Source organism: Cottoperca gobio, chromosome 11, assembly GCF_900634415.1.
Source record: "Cottoperca gobio chromosome 11, fCotGob3.1, whole genome shotgun sequence".
NCBI lineage: Eukaryota > Metazoa > Chordata > Actinopteri > Perciformes > Bovichtidae > Cottoperca > Cottoperca gobio.
Window position 1 is genome coordinate 17,298,183 of NC_041365.1, and position 17,645 is coordinate 17,315,827.

The window sequence follows — 17,645 nt, forward strand, 5'->3', positions numbered from 1 at the left end:
TTGCCATCACTTCTGGCACCACAGACGGGACTGCGTGTGTCACAGTAATAGATACGTCTGATACCTTCTGGGTAATGAAGTTTAAGTCTCAAATATTCCTCTGTTTAAAAATGTAATGAACACCTGTTTATGATTAAGTGGTACTCCTTTAGCTGGTCATGTTTTTCAGCAAATATGATGTAAATGTGTCCGTCCTCTGAGCTTTAACTGTGCTGATGTGTCAGGAGTTGACATTTAAAATGTTTTACATTCATGTGCTGTTTTGATAAAATCAAGTAAAACAAAGGAAACCTTATTTGTATATCAGTAAAAAAAAAATACAAAACAGTCACTTAATCACTGAAGTCATGTGAGCGGTGATTATTACCAACACACACACCTCCTTTTGACTTAACGCTAAAGAGTATTATAAACATATATTTAGTTGGGAACATTTTTTGGTTGTTGGGGGGGCAACAACCACATTCTTAATCCTTTCTCTTAGTTTGGATGAAGGGATTAAGTGAAATCACTTGCAACTCTCAGGTTTAATAACGTTTGTCTTTGCTCAGCCGTGGGAAAAGGACGTAATAAAATCTAAGAAATAAAAGCCTTGAATTTGATCTCTTGATTCAGAACCATAGAATCCATCCCACAGATGATGGCCATCACTTAAACCTGGAACCACCAAAGGTTTCTATTTAAAGTCAATACAAACCGAAATGAGACTCTTCTTGGTCATATCAAATCATGCTTACTGTCATTGTGTACCTCACTGGCATCAAACCCCCCCCCAAACTAATGTAGGAATGTCCTACCAGCCCCATGATACTGTATGTAGTATGCGAATGGGATCAAGGCTACCTTAATTCCAGAATGAGATATTCCCCACTGTAATAATAGAATAAAAGTAGCTCCAAGTGACAAATTCACCCAAATGTTTAATATTTACCTGTGAAATGCACAAGTACAACGCCTTAGTGAGAATAAAATAGCGAAACCCAGGGCATCATTTAGCGTATACTGTAGGAAAGTTGGCAACTTGTCTCAAAGTAAAGGTTTAACGGTAAAGGGCCGGGACACTGACGGCTGCTTCACTTACAGCTCAGAGACTCAACAGGCCTTCACACACACTGAGGACTGGACTAGTGGATGTTCATCCAACTTTTATCTAGAAAGACATGATTTCTTCTGACTAGATGGTCTTTATGAAACAATAATTTGCTCAATTATGTCAAACCTTTTGACATTGAAAATAAGTTTTGTTACTAATGGGTTTGATTCCTGATAATCACTTTTTCTAATCCTCAGTGTGTGTTATCATCACACACAGTCACTGAGTCCTCACAGGCTCCAACGTTCAGCTTCATACGCTTGTCATCGCATCAGCTACACGGTTGTATTCGTTAACCTGCACTGGAACATGAACAGAGTGAAAACAGATATAAAACAGTCAGGCTTCAGTCAGGCTTCAGTCAGGCTTCAGTCAGGCTTCAGTCAGGCTTCAGTCAGGCTTCAGTCAGGCTTCAGTCAAGGCTTCAGTCAGGCTTCAGTCAGGCTTCAGTCAGGCTTCAGTCAGGCTTCAGTCAGGCTTCAGTCAGGCTTCAGTCAGGCTTCAGTCAGGCTTCAGTCAGGCTTCAGTCAAGGCTTCAGTCAGGCTTCAGTCAGGCTTCAGTCAGGCTTCAGTCAAGGCTTCAGTCAAGGCTTCAGTCAGGCTTCAGTCAGGCTTCAGTCAGGCTTCAGTCAGGCTTCAGTCAGGCTTCAGTCAGGCTTCAGTCAGGCTTCAGGCTTCATACAGAGAGTCAAACTGCTGTCAAACCAAATCTGAAATATTAATGACAGATGCTAGACAGCCTCTAAAATGCATTCTGGTCTAGTAGAAGGGGAAAAAAATAGTTCCAGTAGAAATCTTTTGTTCAACTAAAAAAAGACATGCATATTAAATATATTTGTTAATATGTTTCATATGCTCAACATGACAGTTTGGAGTTTAGAAACGTGTGAAGCCACAAATAAAATGGGTGAAAACATTTAAATGAATAAATATGTGAATAATTTGACTTGTGATGACAGTCTATTAACAGTAATTATTTAGTAGCAAAAGGGAAGTCCAATGACGTCTAATTCAGCATGTTACGCTAATTACCCGCAAACACAAGTTCAATTTTTAACTCATCGGGCTATTCGACAATTAGTAATTACAAGCTAAAGTTACAGGTTTATATATTTGTCGTAGTTGTACATGAATATCAGTGCACAGCAATTCTCTTGTTCTCTTGTAACCGTCTGTTTCATCGCAGCGAATAGAGGGTTTCAGTTGGGTCACTAATCTATCCGCCTCCTCTGGCGCCATGATGGAGGACTATGTAGTTGAGATTTAGCTCTTCGCTAGCTGAAAAACCTTATTGCTAATTGTTAGCTTAAATGTGATAGCATCAAAATTGAAAAATGGTTAAATGTCCTTTGAATTCTGTTGAGACAACCAAATGTAACTAGAGAGCTAAAGACCTCCAACATGGCTGCCGCTGGTTAAACCACCTGGAACTCTCTATAGCGGGCAGTTGTTTGATGGCTGTAGTAAGCACAGACAGTTTAGGACTAAAGCAAGATAGAGTCCAGCTAATACAGCCCACCTGTTCCCTTCCCAAACAAATACACTTAGTAGTGGTGCCAGTATTGGGACAGTGAACTAACAGTCACTGGATTTTAATTTTAGTAGAACTAATAGTATTTTCCTGATCGATTAATCTGCCATTTGTTTTCTCAATCGTCATCAGAAAATGCATATTTGTCCAAAGCCTAAAGATATTTAGGTTGGTATCACTTAAGGCAGAGGTTTTCAAAGTCTGACACTGAGATGAACATCTCTGTATCTCTTTAACCAAAACACACACATTTATACTTTTCTATTTGATCTTCTTGGGACAACGTAATGTTCCATCCACTGAGCCTCACCTGAAACTGTTGGGAGGTCCTTCCTCCACTAGGAAAACCTTTGACCTTTGCCAGAAGCTGGAACCAGAGGCTTTATATATATATTTATATATATACATTAAAATAATACAATCCAGATAACTGCAGCACACTTTCCCAATACTGAAACTTTGACTCGTCCACAACTGTTAACATCTGTGCCAATTAAATACAACTCACCATCAGCACACTGGCTTCACTACAACAGACCAATACAATAATCCACATTACTCCAATTACGATAGCTAAGTAGTAACAACCTCTATTACTACCATGGACTTGGAAGTGTATGCTTGCACACGGTTTCTACGTAGTTGGTAGATTAGCAACATGTTAAAGGTTGAACAGCGAACAGGGACAGAGGGGTCAGTGAACCTGGAGGCCAACAAAGTGACGGATCATGTCTGTCTGCAGCAGTACTTAACAATACTTATCATTACTGTCATTGTTTGGATTTTTTGTCCATTTTTAGAATTTTTTCTAAACATTGAAAGTGCTTTACAGAACATAAATGCTGTAAAAAAAAAAAAAAGATTCAACAATAAAAAACTAATTACAAAAAGATGAAATAAATAAATAGTGACCTAATATCAAACAGGACATTGTTTCGTACAGCCAACAGCAGACTTAATCTAGCACGTTGTAACAACCTGCAGTTCCTGATCTGCTACTCCTGACACTCTTAATATCCACTGCTGGTATATTGTGGGCTTATACATTAAAAAGCCAAAATGATTGTTGATACTGGGGCAAACTTTAAGATCATGCAGGTCAATCTACTGATTGTGGTATTAATAAGTGTACCGACTTAGCTGTGAATGGATACATGCCACCCCCTAACATATACAAATACTCTTTCTGTTTGCCTAGAAGCTTAATTTCTCTTTTAGTCGCTCTTTGCTCTCTATCAAACATCGCATGGATGTTGTACAGAAAAAGAAAACCTCATCATTTTAATTAAATAGACATTATTTTAAGTTAAATTCAGCTCACAGGGCTTTGGCACCTTCACGTGGAAATGGGAGACTACGGGGATGTAAAAGCAGCGTATAACAAACAAAAATATAGAAACACATCAAAATATAAATATGTACATACAAATAATGATTTGATCTTTTCAAAATCTTCCATCTCTCCTCCCAGCTCACTGTTATCGATTCCAGAATCTTTCCCTTCATCTATTGTCATTACTTCCCCCCCACGACACGCACTAACAATTATGTTTCATTTAAGTCATTTCTGCTACAAGAGTGACCTTGTACAACTTGTTCGACAAGGGACGTCCTTTCACACCTTTTCTCTTATATACTGAAGTTGCCCAGGGGAACTGATCTCGGATCAGCACCAGTGTTCCCAGTAGCTTCCTCAGTTAGTCGAGTGCAACACTGACATGTTTTTAACTTGCAAGAGGCTGCAGGTTTCTTTTTAAAGGGAGAAGTGCTTCAGTCAGTTTCCCAAACAAGTCAATGTGTCAATGTGGGGAAATGATTGACCCTTGTCCGTTAATACTTTATGAAAGATAAACATTGTTGTTTTATAAATTCAAAATATGGACAAGGAACTTCTACCTTTTACCCACATTACTTTCCCTTTCGATTGTATCAGTTCAGCAAATATATTTCCAAACTATATGTACAATTATCCCTTCAAAGTTGTGTTAGGTCTTTTCTAAACTGATCCTTGATCAGAGTCTCCGGGCAACTTCCTCCTATCCTCAGCGTCCATTTCATGTCAAAGCTCTCCATCGCATTTACTTGTTAATAACCATTTTGTGTCCCACTAAGAGCATATTTTCTGAAATGCAGCCAGGGACGCAAAATGGCTCAAGTTAAACCAACCCTTCTAGTCTCAGTAAATACTTGGCGCTGATCGGTCATTGGTCGACGTCCTCTTGAGCCTGACGCCTCGTCGGATAGCCACCAGAAAATCCTCCACCTCGCTATATTCTGTCTCCTCCAGGAGCTCCGGGAGAGGCCGGCGCTCCCACTCTGACACCCGACCACTGGGCTGCGGTGGTGGAGTAGGAGGATCCGACCCCTCGCTCAGGTGCTGGGTCTCCCAGGAGCTGGACCTTGCTGACAGTGGCCCGCTGCTGCCTGGTGACAGAGGGGTGGTCGGGGGGCTGAGCGGGGTTCGTGGTGTGTTGCCGTCCTCTGATGCTGACCTGCTGGGGAAACCAAGATGTTCAGGCACAGTGGGGGTCTTGACTGGGATCATGGGAGGCTTGATGGGGATGGGGCCCAAGCTAAGGCCCCCGGATGGCCGTCGCAGGTTTGGTTTGGAGGACGGCGTTCGCCGGATGGTGGCAACTCCCGGAGTGATGATGGCAGAGGCGTTGGACGGCAGTCCAGCGGTAGAGGCCGGACGTTTGGACTGGAACAAGCGGCGGTAAGACTGACTGATGTCGCTGTTTCTGGGGATGGTGGAGGACTTATCAAAGTCTGATGACTGCTGATGCTCGCCTTCCTGATCCGCTCCCACGGAGTAGTAGTCACAGTCTGACACTGTAGGGACCAGAAGCATCTTATCACTACCCTTCAGTAATACTACCACTTTAATGACCTATATCATGGTATTTGTATGACTTTTTAATGACATATTATACTATGACACCTTTATAACACTTTTGTATGTCATACTATGTTGGAAAACATTTTAAAGCATCTTTTATCTTATCTTTTTTTATTACATTGTATGACTTTCTTATGACTTATGGTATGTCCAAAGCTGCTCTGTGGTTCTGTGTGCTCCTCAACCAGCCAGTTTCAGCAGCATTGTCATCCGCCACCACTTTCTGTTCCTTTTGCTTTACTTTATATGCAATGAACTGTGTTTTGCACGTTATAATTGTTTCTTTGACTCATATGTTGTTTCCCCTGAACCAGGGTCAAAACTCATACTCATAATCATTTCTATGACTTACTATACTATGACACTGTTTACTGTATATTATACTATGATGCTATACTAGGACTTTTTTATGACATACTTCATTATGACTTTTGTAATGATTCTACTTTGACTTTTTTCCCCAGATTATTTATTTTGCATTTAACGATAGTATAGTAGCCCACTCTACCAGGTGAGCCACCGGGTTGCCCTACTTCTTTAATGACATTGTTATGGCATACTATGCTAGTCGTATGCCGTATACAGTAAAATGTCATAGTATAGTAAGTTATCAAAACTCAACTTTGAGGAACTATGTAAACAATCATTGCGCTGATACCTCATTCATCCTTATTAAACTTCATAAAAATCTTCAAAAACATCATAAAAATGTCATTAAAAGCGAAGAAGTCATAGTATAGTGAGTCATATCTTTGTTCCCCTCTCTCTGTTTTGTGGGCTACATAAATACAAATTGACTTGACTTGAATACTGTGCCTGAACGCATCCTGTGCAGACACAGAACCGAAGCTGCTCTGCTGCTCACACTACACCTCCAGTGTAGAGACAGTGTAAGAAAATATTGGACCTTTTACAGTGAATAGTGCCTTTTTATGATATCTTTCAATAGACTAAATGCATGTTCTTTTACAAAAGCAAAAACAATTGACCTTGAAATAAAAAATGTAATGTAAGCATGGCTTTTGTGTGTGTGTGTGTGTGTGTGTGTGTGTGTGTGTGTGTGTGTGTGTGTGTGTGTGTGTGTGTGTGTGTGCGTGTGTGTGTGTGTGTGTGTGTGTGTACCCTGGGAGGGGATGGTGTCCTCTGAGCAGCAGGGTGTGTTGGTCTGGCTGCTGTAGCCGCTGGAGCCCTGCAGGGAGTCTCTGCTGGAGCCGTGGATGTCCAGCTGGAGGCCTCGGGCCAGCGCCCGGGCCAGCTCCTCGTGGGCCTCCCTCTCCTCCTGCCGGCGTGTGTTTTGACATTATTCATTTGTTCTGTTTTTCTTTAACTAATTAATTTGACAGCACAAGGACACCTGAAATGTCTCTCCACTACGCGTTTGGTTTTGTTATTAATCTCTTTTCATCACACATTATCACATTTCTGTCCAATCAAAAAGCTGCCAATAAGTCATGTGACCATTAACCCCCCCCCTCCAAAAAAACAAACCCATCTGACCTTGGCTGATGTCACAGAGTGGCTTCCTTTAACCCCCTGTTGTTCCTCTCCTAGTGTGGTGACGTCAGCGCCGTGGTGGCTGCTGGGATCTGTAGTCTCTCTCCTGTCCTTGCTTCTCTTCAGGGTGTTGACCATTGACTGGTCATAAGGGCCCGGTTTGGCCCAGTCCTACACAGAAAGACATGAGCCGAGACGATAAACTATTTACACATCACTTAAAAACAACGTTTTTTGACTCTTGGTCATGTTTGAGTTTTGTAACTTTTGATTGGAATTTGTCATTACTGACATTTTGCAGACTAAATAATATCCATCCATCCATCGTCTACCGCTTATCCGGGATCGGGATAAAATGCTATAATAGATGGATTAATACAAGATTAAGAGAGAACACAACAGAGTAAAGTTGAGATTGTTGATGAAAATAAAGATTTTTGAAGATCAATTATTGATCGCTTTGGGCAACGATAATGTTTTATTTCATAAGATTTAGAAAATAATGACATTTGTTGGATTTTAACATGATAATTTGATGATAATTTGATGTAACAATGCATTATTACCGAAATTAGGATTCAATAAATGTATTTATACAGACCACACATCTTTCAAAACCTAATTCAAAAAAGCAACACCTTGAATCTGCTGCCAAAATCTGAACACAATATTACAGAAATAATTTACAAAAGTTATAAAAGACCGGATTCACAAAGCTTTCTGTAAAGTATTTTCCGTGTATTTTCCAAGGTCTGCTTGTAAATCATGAAGCTGACGGACTGATGAGGGAATTACACAAAATCAAATAGCAGACCGATGAAAGTTTTCCTTTATAAAGGAAAGACACTGTAAGCATGAGATGATACAAATCAAAAGAAAGAGGGAAAAACAATGGAAGACAGAAGGAGGATAAAAAGAGGTGGAGGAGGAGGAGGAGGCCATCGGGGACAGAACGAGGATCAAACCTTCCAGGACGGGACTCTGGACGACGGGATCATTCCGAGCCCTGAGGGGCTGAGAGGCAGGAACTCTCCTGATTGGCCGGAGCCTGAACGAGACCACGGCCACGTGGGAGAGACGGACGAATAGGAGGGCGAGGAGATGGGGGAGATGGTGGTGGTGGTGGAGGAGGAGTAGGTGAAGTATGGAGGGTGGAGGTGGTGGGTGTCCTGGGCCTGCAGTACCACTCCGTGCAGACAGAGGGCAGCGTGATGGTCAAAACCATTTGCCAACTGAAGGTGAGTGGATGAGGGAGAGGCAGAAAAACAATACAATAATTAAAAGTGACGGTTATGCCTGTTGAGGATGTAAAAACATAATGTGGAGGTGGGGGTGCTACATGTAGCATGAGGAGCTCTGTGATAGTTTTCAAGATTTATTTCAGATTTATGTCAGCCAGGGTATTATCAGACCACCCTGCAGACCTCTCAGGGTGCTCGAGCGTGGAACACATTGGCAGAAAGACTTTAAAGAAAGACTTTAGACACATTTCACGACTTGTTTGCTGTTAATTTATTTTCTTTGAAATCAAATGTACTTCTTAGTTTGTTTTATTGTTTTAAAATTAGATTATTATATTTACCTTAGTGTAAAACATTGAAATAACTGTAGACTGTAGAATAAGTGTATCTCCAACCCTACCTGTCTTTGTCTTTTACACTTTGCTTTATTGCTTTACAACAATAACAGCAGGAAGATGTCGCTGTTTCTTTCACTACACCAGCAGTCAATCATTGAGACAACGAATGTGGCCCCTTCAAACACAAAGTAACAACACAGACCAGAGTGTGTGTGTGTGTGTGTGTGTTTGCATGCGTAGATGTTCACCTGTTGCAGCCCAGAGTGGGGCTGGTTGTGTGAGGATGAGGAAGAGGAAGGATCCCCAGATAAAGGAGAGACACACTGCAGCAGAGCCATGCAAAGCACACACACAGACACACACACCCACACACGCGCGCGCACACACACACACACACACACACACACACACACACACACACACACACACACACACACACACACACACACACACACACGCTGCAGCTTCCAGCTAATGAATGTACAGTAACCTAGCAACCTGGAGGGGTTTTCTGACCTCACTGGTGGAAGAAGAGTGGATCAGAATATAATGGAGAGGACAGAGTGTTTAAACAGTCACACAATAACTTTGTTTTTCCTCTTTCCTTACCTGTAAGCTTTCTGGAGGCATGGGGGAAGGGGATTTGGACTGGAAGGCGTCCTGGGAGATGAAGCCAGAGTCGTGGGAGGAGACCGAGGAGAGGCGGGCCGGCGTCTGCTGGGGGAGCACCGAGGAGGAGGAGGAGGAGGAGGCACGGTAACGGAAATGGGAGGTGGGGGAGTGGCAGTGTGAGCCGCTGGAGCGAGAGTCGCTGCTGTTCACACTGTTCAGGCTGCTGTAGGGCGGAGAGGACAGGGGAGGAGGTATTAGTAGTTTGCTGTGATACTTTGATGTGTGGTACATTTACAGGCTGTGCATTTGTGTGTGTGTGTGTGTGTGTCTGTGTGTGTCTGTCTATGTGTGTGTGTCTGTGTGTGTGCGTGCATGTGTGTGTGTTCCCTTATATTATTATGATTAGTATTATTAGTATTTATTATTTATATTACATATTGAGTATATTAATTTTGTATTGAAATTCTTATATTATTTTTCTTATCATTAGATATTATTTTATTATAAAAACTCAAATTCTCTGAGATTGAAGTTACATAATGCAATTTCTAAATAATAAATATTATATTATTAAAATCTTTTTGTTGTTGTTTTTACCAATTGCCCTGATACACCATGTACCCAGGGAGCAAACAGAGACATTTTATTCAGGAGTGTTAATAAATAACAAATGCAACGGTAAGAAGTTTGAGATTCAAACTTTAATCTGTGTCATAGACTGCAGCCAATCAGGGTCAGACATTCAAACTGTAACCGGTGTTAAACACAGCAGCCTCAGAAATGTGAAACCATTTGCATTCTTAAGTGTTCCAACGGAAAACGAGCACAAAGGAACAAGTCTGAGGCGCTCGAGAGCCTTTTTCATCACCGCAAGTACATCCGCACAAACTAGGCACACTGGCATTTTACTTCCTTTTACTTCCCCCATTGAGAACCCCTGACATAAAGGCTAATTAAGTTGGTGACGAGGAGAGTTAGCCTAGTGTCTACTGCCTATATACAAGCGTCTATCCCGCTGGCACCAATAATCCCACTTGTGTAAATAACCTTAAACTCAGGGGCTATTACTGGTCACGCTTGTCGCTGACAGCTCTCCTGTATGATCTGTGCACTTGTTATCGACTAGGTCTAATCGGCAGCCAGAAATACCAGAATAAGTTACAGAACCATTAAGATATTAATTGCTCCAACCTTTGTATTTTACCTCATAAGGATACAAAACTTCGATTTTGGCTTTGACTGCACTTCTCATATGTTTTTTTGGCCCCATCTTTGTCCTCTCTCTCGCTCTGTCTGAAGTCTGAAGGAGACTCTACTACATGTGTTTCCTCTGACATTGTACCGTCTATTGGGCGTCATCCACCCAGGGTGACTCTTTTGACATCATGACGTCTAGTGGGGAGTCATCCACCCAGGGTGCCTCAGCTGGGGCTTCCATCGAGGGAGTCTCAGACTGAAGAGCAGCTTCAGAATCCTTTCCTGGGGGGTAATAGGTCCACTGCTGGCCACTCTGGTCCGGCTCGGCTCTGCTGTTATCTACTCTCTCCGGGTAACTGATTCTCAACTACGCTGTCCTTTTCACAGTCTGATGAATCCGGTCCGAGTTGCCGGATTCTTATTTTATTTAATTGCTCTCGCAGAGTCTCGTGTTCCTTGTAGTGGTGGGCCGCTCTGGCTTTTACATTCACCAGTGCGCAGTAGACGTCTGTTTCTTTGGCCAGCCTTTTTACTAGGCCGTCATGCGCTGCAGAGGGGCTTACTATAATTCTTATCTTAAGGCTGTCACCCCGGTCTTCCAGCATCGAGGTCCACCACCTCAGCCATTCCCCTACGTCTCCTTTATTTGAGCCCACTTTAGGAGACTGTATCACTAACACCTGGTTTCCATTAAACGGTTGCTCTGAATGGTAAGCCATGTGGGCTTCGCATGACTCCGTTACTCCTTTTCTTAGCTCTTCTTCAGTAACGCCTCTGTTCGTGGATTCTAGATGTCGCCACACCGTTAGGTCCCACGTCTCAGTGCCTTCTCCATACAGGATGACCCGATAGGTTGTCCCATGTATGGCTGTTGGCCCATAGTCCAACTTCCATCGTCCTGAGCATCTGCCATTTTAACGTCCTCCTTCTGTCTTTTTGTTGGATTGATTGTTGTCCGTCTCTTCAAAGCCTCTGGAGAGCCTTACTCAAAGCAAGGGCAAGGCATACAGCTAAAATTGATTCAAAAATCTCATAAACTCTGATTAATTATAATCAAAATCCTTAACCTACTTCTGCTGTACCTACTCGATTCTACTTTGTTCTATTTGTCTGTTTGAGGAGAGAGAGAGAGGTAGGATCGCTGGCCTTGTGGTCTTTTCCTTTCTGCCGAGGGACGGCCCTCCATTAGCAGAGTGAGCATAAAAAACTCAGAAATTCAAAATTGTAATCCAGAGTTGTATGGCTGGATGGTTAATCCTTTTGTTCGCTTCGTTCAATCAACTTGGATATTTCCTTCTGAGTCCTTTTTTTCTCGATGGTGGAGAGCTCACAACTTTACTCCAGCAAAGGAAGATCTTCGATTTTGGGTTCGACTCCACTTCTCATTGGTTTTTTCGTCCCCACCTTTGTTCTCCTTCTCTCTCTCTCACACATGTTGCCTAGTAGCACCGATAACATGTTTCTTATCTACTTTCTCCATATGAATCACACGTTTTCCCATCACAATCATACACTGTAATACAACTCCTTGAATAATACAACTATTTGAAACTATTAGATATGTCCTCCATCTTTACACACACATGAGTTATATTCAATGGTTATATCAGGTATTACATATAACATAGTGTTAAAGTAATTAAACCTATACATATAATTAACATACATACTACACATAGCGTCGATATTACTGAGTCTCTTTGTTATCCGTCCTAGGTTCGTTTGACCTTCAACCTGTTTTTACCCACCATGAGACCAGAGCAGGCGTACTGACTTCTCAACCTACTTGACAGTATGTATGTGTGTGTGTTTGTATGTATGTATGTTTGATTGTGTGTGTGTGTGTGTGTGTGTGCGTGTATATGTACACCGATCAGCCATAACATTATGACCACTGACAGGTGAAGTGAATAACATTGATTGTCTCGTTACAATGCACCCGTCAGTGGGTGGGATATGTTAGGCAGCAAGTGAACACTTTGTCCTCAAAGTTGATGTGTTGGAAGCAGGAAAAATGGGCAAGCTGTAAGGATGTGAGCGACTTTGACAAGGGCCAGATTGTGATGGCTAGACGACTGGGTCAGAGCATCTCCAAAACCGCAGCTCTTGTGGGGTGTTCCCGGTCTGCAGTGGTCAGTACCTACCAAAAGTGTTCCAAGGAAGGAAAACCGGTGAACCGGTGACAGGGTCATGGGTGGCCAAGGCTCATTGATGAGCGCGGGGAGCGAAGGCTGGCCCGTGTGGTCCGATCCAACAGAAGAGCTACTGTAGCTCAAATTGCTGAACAAGTTAATGCTGGTTCTGTTAGAAAGGTGTCAGAACACACAGTGCATCGCAGTTTGTTGTGTAGGGGGCTGCGTGGCCGCAGACCGGTCAGGGTGCCCATGCTGACCCCTGTCCACCGCTGAAACCGTCTACATTGGGCACGTGAGCATCAGAACTGGACCACGGAGCAATGGAAGAAGGTGGCCCGGTCTGATGAATCCCGTTTTCTTCTACATCATGTGGATGGCCGGGTGCGAGTGTCCCCAGATCTCAATCCAAACGAGCATCTGTGGGATGTGCTGGATAAACAAGTCCGATCCATGGAGGCCCCACCACCTCGCCAGTTACAGGACTTAAAGGATCTGCTGCTAACGTCTTGGTGCCAGATACCACAGCACACCTCCAGTGTAGTGTAGTGTTTTCTACAAGTTGGATGAACTGACCCACTAACACTGTGAGTGAGAAACTTGGCATCATACACTATAAACACAGCTTTACAGTCAACATCTAATCTAATCTTAATTACACTTCAGTTTGAACAATGCCTAATGACATTTATCTACTAAAACGTAAAGTGATAAATACACAGCTGCTTTTATTATCTGATGTGTCGCCCAAATGTCGACGGCATCTTTAACAGGCAACATCGATGCCAATAATTTACTTTAGTATTGCATGAACTATTTCTCACCTCAGATTCTTTAAATAAACCATTTTTATTTAAGAGAAATCTGACTAACGTCATGTTCCTGTGTGAAAACCACATAACACAACTACTGTTCTATATTTATGTTTCTTGATATTTTGCAATATTTGCTTTATTTCTTATTTCTCTTACTATGTTTATGTTATACATGTATCACCATAAAAATTCCTCTTTCTCTATAAAGAACCTAAAATTGATCAGAAATGATTTTTAAACCAATCAGAAATGATGTGATCATGTCCCATTGAAAGCTGCAGCTCCCCTTGTGGATCACAGGGGGGCAGTAGAGAACAGACAGGAACAAAGATGACGAGTGTCAGCTTGTTGGGGAGGTTGTTGAGATGAAGGGCAGTTTCTGTGGCCATGGTAACCAACCTGCACATGCTGGACTTCCTGGATACAGTGGTGCTCGGTGACGAGGGCGGAGTTTGGTAGGACCAGGTGCACTCAGAGGCCTTTAAGTCTACAATTACCTGCAGGGGCACAGAAAGACCTTTGAATAACACAATAACACAGCTGTTTTTCCATTACATTTAACTACATTTTGCAGTAGCTTGCTGGTAGTTCAACTGCATTTCTACTTGGATAGTGATAATCGTTAAACACTTTTGCCATTTATGTGTGTATTTAACCACTGAAACTATAAACAACTGTTTTGGGCCATAAAAGGAAACTAATGATCATTTATTTTAATTTGACCATTGCTTCTCTACTGTAAGAGAACCCCCCTTTCACCAGCTCCGCACCCTTTTTCTTTCAATACATTGGTCAAGCAGCCACCACAGCACATGACCTTTCACCTTCGTGTAGTGTCTGGCTGCCTGCATGGGAACACTGTTGTAGTTGTGAAGATTGTACAAGTCAGACATGAGACATGAGGCCCCTTCCTTTAGACCAGTGCTCACGTCGGTCAATCTCTAAAAAGGTGCAAGTTAAAACATTTTTTAGTGGGATGCTGTATTTTCTTGTTTATGTATGACCTGTGAACACGGGGACACTTTTTAAAATATTGATTGGCACGTTATGTTTTGTATTATATTTTGTCACATGTACATTGTCAATATGATAAACTAGACACATACAGTATATACACAATATTGTTATTATTGTATTATATTGCACAGTACTATTTATTGTTAGTTTTATTGCTATTATTGCTGCAATCTCAAAGAGCCAGAACACAATAAGTGTACTCTCTTACACTTGTATATGATATGTAACAATAAAGGAATCTTGAAATCTTTGGAATCCACCCTGGCTCAGCAGACAGTTTAGGTTTACAGGTCTGGTGTACCTGCTCGCTGGAGGTGGGCAGCTTGTGTGGGTCCATAGTCAGAGTCTTCAAGTCGTCGGTCAGAGTCTGCAGGTGTGTGATCTCCCCCAGCATGGACATCTCCTCCTCCTGACGACACACAAACACATCAACAGGCTCAACAGTCTACAACAAAACTGCTTCTCTAAACTCCCTCCATTGTGTGTTTATTCATAAAGATGATCAACCCGACTGCACAACCACCTCTCAGGGCTGCAGGGTGCAGGTAGATTGTTGTTGGAGCATTACGTTTTACAGTCACATCCATCTCACAGAGCTGCTCTTTTTAAAATGTTTGTCATCAGTATGGACGTGTGGACTGACCACGACCGGCTTCAGCATGGAGACGAAGCAGCAGAAGCGACTCCTCTCCTCCACCAGCGCCTTCCTCACCGCCTGCTTCTCCGTGTCCTCCAGCAGCAGGTATTTATCACTGACGTCCTGCATGGCGCTGTCCAGCTGAGGCTGGAGGTCCCCACGGCCTGCAGACACACACACACACACACACACACACACACACACACACACACACTTAATTACATAACATCTAAGAAACCACGCTGGATCAATAGAAAGCTGTCACAAAAAAGCATCTCAAAGTTCCTCCAGCGCACACACATTATTAGTCGGATCATTAATTATCTAAAGACATTTCATTACAAAATACTCAGTTTAACCTGCAGAGATGTTAAGTAAGAGGATTCTGTAGTCTGTTGTAACACGATCAAATGCTCTAACTCTTCTACTTTAGACCTCCACGGTCTCAGAGGTTGAGGGTGTGCATAAAGTATACGTCTGTTTTTTCCATATTTCATTCAAGAAATCCCACAAAAAGATGATCACAAAATGTCATAAAAGAGTGAACAATTAACCAAATGCCACTTAGTGTTCTCTGACCACATCACATTTGACAAGCTAGAAATGAACAGACTAATCGTTTCACAACTGATCGCTGCCTTATTGCCTTCTCAACACTGTTTCGATGAAGACTTTTTCCTCTTAAGACGATCATTTGGTAATCTCATTGTCTGTTTTCAGCACAGACATAAACATGTAATTAAAGTTCTTTATTCCTCCAGTGAGATCCGAGGCCGGGTTCTGAGGTCGGCCTGAGAGATGTGAGAGAGCTGAACTCTTCCAGCCAGAGGCTTCAGTGATAGAGAGGGAGGAGATGGCGAGAGATTCTTCAACAGAACAGGAATGTCCTTTCTGGTTCCCCGCAGAATTTAAGCAACACGATGCCAAGGGCAGAAGATCCGTCTCACATTCTCTGTGTGCGTCTCTCTTTGCCTCCACCTCTCCTCCTCCCACTTCTTTCTTTGTCTGTGTCCAAACCCAAATACTTTTTGATTGTGGATACACTGACTTATTTCAACTTTAAACTGGGCGGACACTTTTACATTCTGTTAACTCACACTACACGTTTTAATCTGCCCTCTGCACGGCCATTTTAATGCTCACAATGACCAGAATAATTGAGCAGTTACAACAAGCGGCTGACACTGCACATTATCACAGAGCTCCTGATGGATTTTGTTCATTGATTAAACCGGCGGCATCCTCATCAAATGTTGGCAAAAACAAAGACAAAGGCAGCGTTACTAAGTATGAATGGAAAGTAAGAAGAATGTGGCTGTACAGTGGCCACAGCTTGTACAATACTACTTCAATAACATTTAAACAAGCTACAGTTTACAACAATAATATTAAAACACGCATCACATCTGCTCAAACTGCACACAGCCGACCAAATGATCTGACCGGCCAGAAATCCATCAGAGCGTCCAACAGCTAGGTTGTTAATTCTTCAGGCAACTAATCAGGCATCATGACCCATTAAACTAAATGTCATACGGCAACTAAATGTGGGTTTAAAATGAGGCTGAATCCGCACCGTGGCTGTACTGTCACCCTTAGTGTCAGCTTCAGTTTTACACTTTGACTTAAAAACCCAGTTCATGTATAAAGTACACAAACTAATTTCAGAGAGAGAAATTTGGCTCTGAACATTACGTTTCTCTAGTTTTCTACTTCAATAACAGACAAACGGTTTCTTGTTGACATGACTTTATGATGTGATTACTGCTGTAAGCCGACTCGGTTACTTAAGAGTAAATAAGAGGAGATTCTCTCTTAATGGCTTTTCTTTAATCTCTCCCTTCATCTTTGATCACATTCAGAGTGATGGCTAAGGGAACTCTTCCCTCCATCACTCTCCCATCACATTCATTCCAACTCAGCGGAGGTTTCCCTTCATTTTTAACGTCCTCTCTCTCATTACATTCATTTCATTCCAACACAAGTTCTTCCTCCCAGTTTCCCTCTTTGAATCTCTTCTTCCCTCGCAACATCCATTCCACTGCAGAGGGAGTTTCCTCTCAAGCAGTAATAACAGCCCCGACGACCAAAGCAGCTCGACCACATCTGAGGTTCCTCTGGGGTCAATCCCAGGTCCTGTTTATTTTGTCTTAAAGGCTCAATTCAAAGCTGGAAGCCATTGAGTACTTTGTCTGCGGGGACAACAAGCTCTTGTTTCCTCTCATAATAAGGCTCGTTTTAGTTCGATGAATCAGACTAGAACTACTCGTTCTAAAAGCAGAGGAATTGTTTTGGTGTTTATTTGTGGTTCCTTGCAGCTCAGTGGGTTGAGCAAAGCAATAACGCCGACATATACTCCCTAATCCCCCGCCAAGCTGTCAGTCAATCTTTATGTGATGCATAAATGTGACACATTTCAGGATGGTTTATCACATATTTCTGTATTAGAACATGTTATACCATCCTGCTGTATGTTGTGCTGTGCTTTCCTACCAAGGGTCTGAAAAGTGAAGCCAAAGTGACTTAAACCTGCAATTTTTCTATGAGGGGGAAAAAGAAAGTCTGATTGTCTAAAAGTCTATGAGAAAATAATGACCCAACTGACTTGATTTACCATACCAGTGCTAATGACTTTATGG

General features: G+C 42.3%; 1 protein-coding gene across 1 annotated transcript in view; it reads right to left on the reverse strand.

The window, feature by feature from the left end:
* Positions 1–1,661: 1,661 nt before the first annotated feature.
* Positions 1,662–17,645, reverse strand: part of LOC115015604 (protein MTSS 1-like) — a 53,943-nt gene continuing 37,959 nt past the window's right edge. The window contains exons 8-14 of the mRNA XM_029443074.1: positions 15,013–15,170; positions 14,671–14,778; positions 13,752–13,849; positions 9,206–9,431; positions 7,021–7,188; positions 6,646–6,802; positions 1,662–5,456 (exon numbers count right to left, since the gene is read on the reverse strand). Coding sequence (XP_029298934.1) covers positions 4,801–5,456; positions 6,646–6,802; positions 7,021–7,188; positions 9,206–9,431; positions 13,752–13,849; positions 14,671–14,778; positions 15,013–15,170 — 1,571 coding nt within the window. The 3' untranslated portion in view covers positions 1,662–4,800. The remainder of the gene's footprint in view (positions 5,457–6,645; positions 6,803–7,020; positions 7,189–9,205; positions 9,432–13,751; positions 13,850–14,670; positions 14,779–15,012; positions 15,171–17,645) is intronic.